Source organism: Cherax quadricarinatus, chromosome 78 (genome assembly GCF_038502225.1).
Source record: "Cherax quadricarinatus isolate ZL_2023a chromosome 78, ASM3850222v1, whole genome shotgun sequence".
NCBI classification, from domain to species: domain Eukaryota; kingdom Metazoa; phylum Arthropoda; class Malacostraca; order Decapoda; family Parastacidae; genus Cherax; species Cherax quadricarinatus.
The window spans coordinates 21,433,149-21,445,420 of record NC_091369.1 but is presented as its reverse complement, the minus strand read 5'-3'; the positions used below and the strand labels follow the sequence as shown (position 1 = coordinate 21,445,420).

Genomic DNA, 12,272 nt, shown 5'->3' with positions numbered 1-12,272 from the left:
AATCTGCCTCGCATGGGCCAGTAGTCCAGTGCAGTGTTCCTTCTTTATTATGTTCAAATTAGAAGGAAAATATTCATCAGGTACTTGGTATTGTTTCCCATTACTGTAATGATACCTGAGTAGCTCAGCAGCATAAAACAATCTTAATATTGATGACATTTTCTATAGCTTTAATGCATAAGTCTGGACTACCTAATGACAAGACCAACTTCCAGTAGTGACTCCATCTATGATGACCATCTATAATGTTTATAACTACTGCACCTCTTCTCTATCATCTCTGCCACAACCATCTATAATGTTTATAACTACTGTACCTCTTCTCTATCATCTCTGCCACAACCATCTATAATGTTTATAACTACTGCACCTCTTCTCTATCATCTCTGCCACAACCATCTATAATGTTTATAACTACTGCACCTCTTCTCTATCATCTCTGCCACAACCATCTATAATGTTTATAACTACTGCACCTCATCTCTATCATCTCTGCCACAACCATCTATAATGTTTATAACTACTGTACCTCATCTCTATCATCTCTGCCACAACCATCTATAATGTTTATAACTACTGCACCTCTTCTCTATCATCTCTGCCACAACCATCTATAATGTTTATAACTACTGCACCTCATCTCTATCATCTCTGTACATTCGATTGATTAAAGCTAAGAAACTGATCGCCTGTCACAACTAAACTGGCTGAACATGTTAAAATTACTTCTCCCTCTACTGTCTCCAATACAAGAAAATCTTTGTCTGACACATGAAGAATATTCAATATTGTTGAAAATTATATTCTCTTCAATACTGTTGCGATACTCTGGCTGTGTTTATTGGCGTGACTTACTTGTATTAGAGGCTCTTGCACAATTAAGATGTGATAAATGGTTTTGAAAACCGACAAATTCAAGACTGAAACGTTAACGCAACATATGGGAATCACCACACAGTGACTTCATCAGTCCAATACAAAGCAGAAATGGGTAAAGAGAGAGAGGAGTTTGAGGTAATCAGTCCCTCAGCCTGGAATCGATGTGTTCAGTCCATCACTCTTGTAGGAAGTACAGCATATGTACATACAATGTTCTCCAAGACCGGGGTCCTGGCACGGTCCTGGCATGGTCCTGGCACGGTCCTGGCAATGACCCGTGCCAGGAACCCGGTCTTAGTGAACATTATAGGTATATATGCTGTACTTCCAATAAAAGTGATGGCGTGAACACATCAATTCCAGGCTGAGGGACTGATTACCTCTAACTCCTCCTCTCCTTACACATTTATGCTTTGTATTGCACTGATGAAGCCACTGTATGGCGAAACGTTTCTTTAATAAAGTGTCCCATATATTTCATAAGTATCTCAGTCTTCCACTTGTGATGATGTATTTAATTATGCCTTTGCTTCGTGACTGAGAGACTGAACACCTATTAAAGATTATGGACTGAAAACCTTCAAATTACCTCTCTACTCCTTCCTCTCTCCAATATAAAAGTCCCCCATGAATTAGATATAAAGGCTTTCTGAACAAGCTAAATATCTCATTAATAATAATATCTAGATTTGCCCTTGTATCTTATTTATTAACGATTTCCATTTTGTCTTTAATACAACTTAATGTTCCACTTCATTTCTAAGGACCACTTCACACTCCTTATTACATTTATCAAAAAGAATTTAAAATCTTATATTCTCTGTCTTGAGAATTATAACCCATATAAATTTAGATATTTCTAAAATGTGACTTTGCATATAAAAGTTTGTTGAGGAAGCTACGTTAGCTAAGTAATATTAAATACTCCACTCAGAACAGGCCATTAGCAAGATTTTTCAAAATCCTTGACCACTGCTTATATTTGTACAGATGTGGGCCGGGTTTCCGTGTCTGTCGACTGGGAAAGGCGGGACTGCAGCAGCTGTTACTGAAGAGCACCTTCTTGAATAATAAAATACCAGAGGAGTCCATGTTGAGGCTGACGGAGAATGTGCCAGCGGTCGGTGTGTACCTTGATCCAAGTGTAACAAAGGAGGTGTTCCTGGACATCCAGAATTTACCCTACGCTGGAGACAATGAAATACCTGTATCTTGGATTTCTCCCACCGTTTACGGAACTCTGGGAATGTTAGGGACAGAGAAAGACTTCAGGAGACTGGGTCATGCAACTCTGGTAACAAGGGTAGCAGCCAGACTATTCGCTAATAAGGGTTGCATCCCTCTCTGCCATATAGTCAAAAATAACACAGCTTCAAAAGAGATGTTTAAAAAGATGACAGAATGGCAACTAATTCGCTCTGAAATATCTTTAACATCCGCTGAGACCAAAAAAAATATAAATTAGAAGGAGAAAACATTTTAATATGTGAGATTCGTTTGCATTATATTCAATATACCTGAATTTAAATAAATTTGTTTTTAACTACATATTCACTTTTTTCTAAAATGATCTTTGAAACATTTTTTTCTTCATTTCTAACCAATTGGCTGACCTTTGTTATAATGAAAGTTTACAGTCATGAACCAAAAGTGTCTCAAGCTCTGATTTTACACCTAATATTTTGATTGCATACACACACACACACACACACACACACACACACACACACAAGACTGGATCTCGTGTTCACCCAGAGTAGCTCGAACATTGAGGATATCACATATGAAATGCCACTTGGAGCTAGCGATCACGTGGTTCTGAGCTTTGAATACATAGTAGTGGTACAGGTGGAGAAGGTAACCGGAGTAGGATGGGAAAAGTCAGACTACACAAGGGGGGATTAAGCATTCATGAGGAACTTCCTGCAGTAGGTTCAGTGAGAAAGAGAACTGGTAGTAAAGACATTAAACAAAATGGACTACATCACAACAAAATGCAAGGAGGAAGAGGAAAGGTTTGTTCACAAGGGCAACAGAAATAATGGAAAGACCACTACGAGCCCTTCGTTTACTCAAAGATGTAGGGAGGCAAAACTAAGTGCACTAGTGAATGGAAAAATTACAGAAGACAAAGGACCCAGGAAAATAAAAAGATTAGTCAAAGACCCAGAAACGAGCATGAACAGATACGGAGGGAAGCACAGTGACAGTACAAAAAACACATATCAAGATTCAAGCCTGAAACAAAGCTGTTGTAGAGCCACATCAGGAGGAAGACAACAGTCAAGAACCAGGTATTCAATCTGAGGGAAGAAGGTGGGGAGCACGGAAAAAGCGACCAAGAAATATGTGAGATTTAAGGAAGTATTTACAGTGGAGAAAGAAAGGACTCCAGGAAGTCAGAACAGGGAGTAAACTAACAAGAAATATACCCACAAGTGTTGGCTGAAATAACAGAACCGAGGAGAAGGTGAAGAAGCTGCTAGGCGACCTTGAGACCTCAAAGGCCAACTCTCCGTGGGTTCTTAGAGAGAGAGCAGAGACGCTATCTGTGCGACTAACAACAATTTTCAACATTTCCAGTGACACTTGACAACTACCTGAGGTATGGAAGACAGCAAAAATAATCCCCATTTTTAAGAAAGAAGTCAAACACGAGCCACTAAGCTACAGACCAGTGTCACTGACATGTACAGTATGTAAAGTCATGGAGAAGATTATCAGGAGGAGAGTGTTGGAGCACTTAGAATGGAACAAGCTTATGAATGACAATCAGCATGAATTCATGGATTGCAAATCCTGTGTCACAAACCTACTGGAGTTTTATGATAAGGTAACGGAAATAAGACACAAGAAAGAGGGGTGGGTGGATTGCCTTTTCTTGGACTGCAAGAAGGCCTTTGGCACAGTTCCTCACAAGAGATTTATGCGAAAGCTAGAGGATAAGGCACATTTAACAGGAAGGGCACTGCAATGGATCAGAGAATGCCTGACAGGGGAGCAACAACGAGTCATGGTATGTGACCAGGTATCAGAGTGGGCCCCTGTGAGGAGCAGGGTTCCATAGGGGTCAATCCTAGGACCAGTGCTATTTTTGATATAAGTGAATGACATGACTTAAGGGATAGACTTAGAAGTGTCCCTGCTTGCAGATGATGTAAAGTTAATATGGAGAATTAAATGGGATGAGGATCAGGCAGGACTATAGAGAGACCTGAATAGGCAGAAAGCTTGGTCCAGCAACTGGCTCCTCGAAATTAACCCCACCAATTGCCAAGTCATGAAGATCGGGGAAGGGTAAAGAAGACTGCAGACAGACAGAAGTGCCAAAGACTGCAAACCTCACTGAAGGAAAAGGATCTTGGAGTGAGTATAATACCAAGCACATATCCTGAGGCCCACATCAACCAGATAACTGCTGCAGCATATGGGCGCCTGGCAAACCTGAGAAAAGCATTACGATACCTCAGTAAGGAATCGTCTGTACACCATGTACGTCAGACCTATATTGGAGTGTGCAGTACCAGTTTGGAATGCACATCTGGTCAAGCACGTCAAGAAATTAGAGAAAGTGCAAAGGTTTGCAACATGGTTAGCTCCAGAGCTTATGTGAATGTCCTACGAAACAAGGTTAAAGGAAATCAGCCTAATGAAACATGAGGACAGGAGGGTTAGAAAAGACATTATATGTCATGTGGGGTTCGAAACATGGATTGGGCAATAAACACTCACATTGAATGTTCTAGTATATTGGATGGAATATATGGGGAGCGCCATGCCTGACCTGCCGCCTGTCCTAACGTCTATTGGAACTGCCTTGCTGAGTGCCTCTGAGGGTGAGTGGTCTTCAAATCATACTAGTTTAGCAGTAAAGGTCAGTGATATAACAGTCAGTGATTCATACAGGAGACGTTGAATCAGTGACGGTTGGATGAGTCACTAATACTGACACTACTGGTAACTGATACTACTGGTATAACTGATACTACTGAGAGCTCAGCAACACTAACATATGGCATCCTGACACACAGCTAATACAAACTAGAGGCGACAGGCATACGGCTAGGGGCGGCTTCTATACAATGTCAAAGTATACAACAATTGAACATTATAACATACATAAGGATATTATTGGAATGTATGTTACTGGAATGGAACTTAATGTAATGCCTTACAAGGTATCATATAGCACAATTCATAGGAGGTTCAATGATGGGAATATATGTGATAAAAGTAATTGATCGATCGATCTGTATTCATGTGATCTACAGTTTCTGAGGAAGGATATATACAAAGAAAGAAGGATTTAACAGGAAAGGCAGACTTGGTGCACTCAAATCTAGACTGTTAAATCTCAGAATTCGGAGATTACGTGAAGAAAAAATTCTTGAATATTAATAAGTTGATATTGTAGCAGACAATAGAAATTCATTTTAAGCTATATTATTCATCTATACATGTTATTTACATTTAAACCCAACTCAGCTAAGGTAAGATTTATATATGCAGAATGAGTATCATCTCTGGGAGGATCAAACTCTGTTGCACTGGCTAACTCATGCCGTGATTGAGGCAGATCTGAATTGTTATTTACAATTGATACTTGAGGATTTCTCAATACTTGTCATGTACATAGGGAATAATGACATTCTTGTTTATTATCTGAGTGAGTATTAAAGATAGAGGGTACAGAGTCAGGAGGATTGTTGGAGTCTTGTCACATTAATCTGGGTAGGAACATCATCATCATCACATACTAACTTCATATGATCTAAATGCGATTCTTTATACTAACCTTTACTAATTTCTCTAACCTTATACTTATTGCCATTGATATGTTCAACTACTCCATAAGGACCAACAAACTTCTGATCGAGCTTAGGCATTCTAGATGTTTTGTTAAAGTTATTCAGAGTAACTCTCGAACCTACTTTGATTTTGATCAGCTTTGCTCGAATATTAGTGATTCTTGCAAATTCTGCTGTTGACTTGTAAAGTGTTTCATGGATTTTCCTAAAAGCACTTTAAGCTAAGCTGGTACGAGTTGCTATGAAATCATCAGGGTTGTAATTTGATTTAGGGCTAGAAAACAACAACTCATAAGACAAATGCTTATCAACATCATGCAATGCAAAATGTGGAGTGTCACCTATAGAAACATTGCAAGAAGAATTTATGGCGCACTGCACATCAGGTATAACTTCATCCCAAGTTTCACTGATGGGATTGACAGTGACTCTAAAGACATCAAGTACTTTCTTATTGGTGCGTTCTGCTTTCAAATTGTTCCCAGGATGGTGAGGAACAATGGTAGATTTAGAGATCTTGTACAAGGTACACAAATTTTCAAGAATCTTATTGTTAAATTAGACACATGTGCAACTCTTGGGTATCTTTATTGAGGAAACGTTTCGCCACACAGTGGCTTCATCAGTCCATACAAAGGATAAACTTGAAGAACAGGAGGAGAATGAGGTAATCAGTCCCTCAACCTTGAGTCCATGTGGTCAGTCCATCAATCCATTCAAGATTGATGGACTGACCACATCGACTCAAGGTTGAGGGACTGATTACCTCATTCTCCTCCTGTTCTTCAAGTTTATCCTTTATATGGACTGATGAAGCCACTGTGTGGCGAAACGCTTCCTCAATAAAGATACCAAAGAGTTGTACATGTGTCTAATTTAACAACGTGTCAGTTCTTTGAACCATTCATCTACAAGAATCTTATTACAGAATTCACCTCCATTATCTGTTACTAAGGACTTGGGAGTGATATGCCTGCAGACGATGCGTTCTTTAAATGCTTTAGCTACTGTCTCGGCAGTCTTATCTGCAATAGGAATTAACTCACAATATCTGGTGAAATGATCTATCATATCATACAGATATTTGTTGCCCTGGAGGAAATCATTGGAAATTAGTTAACAGATCTAGAGCACTTTGTAGCACTTTCCCGACACTACTCAACACAGCAAGGGTTAAACCAATACATAAAGGTGGTGACCCTACAGACGTAAACAACTATAGGCCAATATCAAACTTACCATTGCTATCCAAAATCATCGAGAAACTCGTGCACAGGGGACTATATTCATTTATAACGTCACAAAACATACTCAACCTCTGCCAATTTGGATTCAGGAAAAATAAAAGCACTAATGATGCAATTATAAAAATGCTAGACCTGCTTTACACAGCATTGGAAAATAAGGAATATCCGCTAGGAATTTTTATTGACCTAAGAAAAGCATTTGACACAGTAGACCATGGCATCCTACTCCACAAACTTGACCACTACGGTATAAGAGGCCATGTGCTTGCATATTTTAAATCCTACTTTTCTAATAGGTATCAGTATGTCACCATTAAAGACACAGCATCAACAACACAGCCACTTGATACTGGAGTTCCGCAGGGAAGTGTCCTTGAACCCCTGCTCTTCCTCATTTACATCAATGATCTTCCATACATATCCCAACACCTGAAACCCATTCTCTTTGCTGACGACACGACTTATGTCATCTCCCACCCTAATCTTGCCACCCTCAACACCATTGTTAACGAGGAGCTGCTCAAAATGTCGACTTGGATGACATCCAATAAACTTACACTTAACACTGGTAAAACCTACTATATTATGTTTGGTAGCAGAGCACGTGTTGCACAACTTAACATTAAGATCGACAACACTCTAATTGCCAGACATAATGAGGGCAAATTCCTTGGCCTATATCTCGACAACAACCTAAATTTCAGCACCCATATCCAACACATAACAAAAAAAGTATCCAAAACGGTGGGGATCCTCTCCAAGATACGATACTACGTTCTGCAAACTACCCTTCTCACACTATACCATTCACTTATATATCCATACCTCACCTATGCTATCTGTGCTTGGGGTTCAACTGCAGCAACACACCTAAAGCCAATAATAACCCAACAAAAAGCTGCAGTAAGAATAATCACTAAATCCCATCCCTGGCAACACCCCCCCCCCACTCTTCATAGATCTAAACTTACTCCCTGTTCAGAACATTCTGGGAGTACCCATCTCGGCTGTGCGATACAGTAATTCTTGATTCATTACAGAGTCACTGATGGGTGCTGGTGGCTTCACAGTTAGAATAAGATCTTCTTGGAGTAGGAATCGAATCACACCAGACCACATGGGATCTGTTCTTTGAGCATTCTTTACGTCCTCTGCACTAAATGGAGGGTCTGCAGTTACAATACTAACATGTTGTGATAAAGCATCTGCGACTACATTTCACTTGCCAGGCAAGTGTTCAAAGGTAGGATTGAACTCTTTGATAGTCAAGGTCCATCTGGCTAACCTTCCAGTAGGTTGTTTGTTCTGGAATAAAGGTATCAGTGGAGCATGGTCTGTCAAGACATGAACAGAGTACTGATATATAATGTCTCGGAAGTGCTTGAAAGACCATACTATTGCTATAGCTTCTCGTTCAGTTACTGTATAATTATGTTTGGCCTTCGTAAGGACTCGGTAACTGCGTTGTACTTGCCATCGGTCTTCTGAGCTAGTACGGCGCCTATGCCAATTGAACTAGCATCAGTTGTCAGATAGAAGGGCTTAGAAAAAATCTGGAAATTTCAAAATTGGAGCAGATGTTAGTTTTTCTTTTAGAGTTTCGAATGCTCTTTCTTGACGGAAGGTCCAAACAAAAGGAGCATCTTTCTTAAGCAACTCAGTTAGAGGAGCAGCTATGGAAGAAAATTTGGCAATGAAAGATCTATAAAAACCAGCTAAGCCCACAATGGATCTTACGACATTAGCAGTTTTGGGAGATGGAAAATTTAGTACTGCAGTTACTTTACTTCGGTCAGTCGTAACCCCTCTAGGAGTAACTATGTGACTAAGAAATTTGATTTCTGATCTGAAAGATTGATATTTAGACAGTTTGATCTTTAAATTGGCTTCTTCAAGCTTACCAAGTACTACATCAAGTCTTTTCAAGTGTGTATCCAAGTCTTCAGACATGACAATTACGTCATCTAGTTACAACATAAGTGCATTACCTATGAGGCCTCTAAAGATATTAGTCATGAGCCTCAAGAATTGGATAGGGGAAAGATTGTAACCCAAAGGCCATATGGAGGAAGTAATAATGACCTGTAGGAATGGAAAATGTGGTTAGCTCTTGGCTTTCCTCGTGAAGAGGGACTTGCCAAAAACCCTTGTAACAAGTCCAGACTGCCGTAACTGGCGCTGCAGGCTGGGGCAACACTGGTTGGAGGGGATTGAGGGCAGAGACAGCGGGCTGGCCTGGGTTACACCAGCACTCACTGACCCGGCTTATTCTTCTGATATCTGCATAAATACCCATAAATCCATGTCCACAATATTGCCACCAAATGTTGTGTGGGGTCCAAAACATGCATTGGATAATATACACTCACGTTGGATGTTCTAATATATTAGATGGAATATATGGGAAGTGCCACGCCTGACCTACCGTCTGTCCTAACGTCTCTATTGTAACTGCCTTGCTGAGTGCCTCGGAGGGTGAGCAGTCTTTAAATCATACTAGGTCAGCAGTAATGGTCAGTGATATAACAGTCAGTGATTCACACAGGAGGCTTTGAGTCAGTGACGGTTGGATGAGTCACTACTACTAACACTAATGGTAACTGGTACTACTGGTAACTGATACTACTGGTAACTGATACTACTGAGAGATAATGACATGGAAAATACTGTGAGGAATTGACAAGGTGGACTGAGACAGGATGTTTCAGAGATGGAATACAGAATCAAGGGTCCCAATTGGAAGTTGAAGACTCAGATGATTCAAAGAGATGTTAGGAAGTATTTCTTTAGTCATAGAGTTGGCAGGGAGTGGAAAAGTCTGGCAAGTGATGCAGTGGAAGCAGGAACCATACATAGTTTTAAGACAAGGTATCATAAACCTCATGGATCAGGGAGAGAACCTAGTAGCGATCAGTGAAGAGGCAGGGCGAGGAGCCATGTCTCAACCCCTGCAAACAAATGTGTACAAGTACATACACACTCACCCACACATGTGTAGAAAAGACATAAAAGATGACAGAGATAATAACAAAAGACTGAAAATATCATTAAACAGAAGAGGATGACATGTTTGAGCTAATAAATTTTCAGATAATAGGGGTACTCAAAGGGGAGAAATCAGCCAGTCAAACTGTTTTTCAAGACAGAAATAGTGAGGGACAGAATCCTACAGGAGAAACCACTACTAAAGGAATCAACAACATACAGAAGGTGTTCCTAGACCGCGACAGAATGAGGACAGAACGACTTCAGCTGAGAGACCACAGAGACGAAAGGGGCAAGAAAAAGAAACAAGCCTAGTGTCGGCAGGGAACAACGAGAGTATGGTGGAGCAGGGTGCACAAACACCCACAAAACCACCCTTAGAAGCCAACAGCCAAACACACACTTAACACTCACAACCCCCACCATACAATACACAACAGAATCCCATAGCATCATGCCATGATCCCCATCCCCCAACACCCATAAACCCCCAGAATACAGTTTTGGAGTGGAAACTGAATGTGTGATACCCCAATGCTGATGGTATAACGAAGAAGTGGGAGGTGTCAGCAAAAATCATAGCTTTCACAGAAACCAAGCTCTCAGGAATGACAACAAATGACATCTTTCCAGCTGGATATCAGATTCTGAGAAATAACAAAGGGGACAGGGAGGTGGAGGAGTAGCACTGATTGTCAAAAACCAATTGGATTTTGAGTTGGAGAGAGGGGACAGAAGAGAAGCAAAGGACTACATAATAGGAACACATGTGACTTGAGATTGCAAAGACAAAAATATGATAAGAGTAACAGAGATGATTGAAACACTAGCCGAAGTGGCCCGAAGGGCCCATGTGAGCAGGGCAAAGCTACTGGTCGTCGGTGACTTTAATCACAAAGAAATAGACTTGGAAAACTTGGAGACACATGGACCTGATATTCACCTTGATATTCACCTTGGACCTGACCTGATATTCACCTTGATATTCACCTTGGACCTAATATTCGCCTTGGACCTGACCTGATATTCACCTTGATATTCACCTTGGACCTAATATTCACCTTGGACCTGACCTGATATTCACCTTGATATTCACCTTGGACCTAATATTCACCTTGATATTCACCTTGGACCTAATATTCACCTTGAGCAGTGCAGTTATTGAGGACATTATATGAAAGGCCCCTCGGAGCTAGTGATCATGTGGTTCTAAGCTTTGAATACATAGTGGAGTTTCGAGTGAAGAGGGTAGCAGTAAGGGCAAGATGAATGAAGCAGGAGAGGGAAATATACAAGCATGAGAAATATCCAGTGCAAAGTTCAGTGGGACAGAGAATTAGCAGGGAAAGCAGTATATGAGATGATGGATATGTGATAGCAATATGCAAGGAAGCTGAGAAGAGGTGTGTACCCAAGTGTAACAGACATACTAAGAAGGCGAGAACAAGCCCTTGGTTCACCCAAGGGTTTAGAGAGGCTAAAACCAAGTGTGCTAGAGAATGGAAGAGCACATGAGAGTAGTCGATGAGCAAAAACTGAATATGCGCAGGTAAGGAGAGAGGCCCAGCGACAATATGAAAATGACATAGTGAAAGCCAAGTCTGATGAAAAACTGTTGTAGTCACATAAGGAAGAAAACAATCATCAAAGACCAGGCAAACAGGCTAAGGAAGGAAGGAGAAAAGTTTACAAGAAAAGACCGTGAAGTATGTGAGGAGCTTAACATGAGACTCAAAGAAGCATTCACAGAGGAAATGGAAAGGACTCCAGAAATACAGAGGTGGGGTACACCAAGTGCTGGACACAATACATAAAACTGAAGAGGGAGTGAAGAGGCTGCTAAGCGAACTAAATGTCTCAAAGGCGATGAGGTTGGATAACATCTCTCCATGGGTCCTGAGAGAGGGAGCAGAGGTGCTATGTGTACCATTAACAACAATCTTCAACACATCTATCGAAACAGGGCGACTACCTGAGGTATGGATGACAGCAAATGTGCTCCCAATTTCTTAAAAAGTAGACAGACATACAGCAGCAAATTACAAACCAGTGTCACTGACATGTATTGTATGCAAAGTCATGGAGATTATCAAACGAGTTGTGGACCACCTAGAAAGGAATGACCTTATAAACAACAACCAGCACGGTTTCAGGGACGGGAAATCCTGTATTACAAATGTACTGGAGTTCTATGACAGGATGAAGTGCAGCTTCCACTAGTCCCACCGTAGGCTCGACAGAGCACTAGACGATGCCATATTGTCTGTCCCCTCAGGTAGACTCAGAGTGGACAAAAGTATGAAAATGGGAGAAACAAATACAAAAGAGAAAATTTCTAGAATTTGAGATAATA

At 40.7% G+C, this 12,272-nt stretch overlaps 1 protein-coding gene across 5 annotated transcripts in view; it reads left to right on the top strand.

The window, feature by feature from the left end:
* The window catches only part of LOC138855028 (uncharacterized), a 397,726-nt gene extending 395,299 nt beyond the window's left edge, over window positions 1-2,427 (top strand). For all 5 annotated transcript variants that reach the window (XM_070101776.1, XM_070101773.1, XM_070101775.1 and 2 more), the window contains one exon: window positions 1,870-2,427. In XM_070101776.1, the coding sequence (XP_069957877.1) occupies window positions 1,870-2,344 (475 nt within the window). In that variant the 3' untranslated portion in view covers window positions 2,345-2,427. The remainder of the gene's footprint in view (window positions 1-1,869) is intronic.
* The last annotated feature ends 9,845 nt before the right edge of the window (window positions 2,428-12,272 follow it).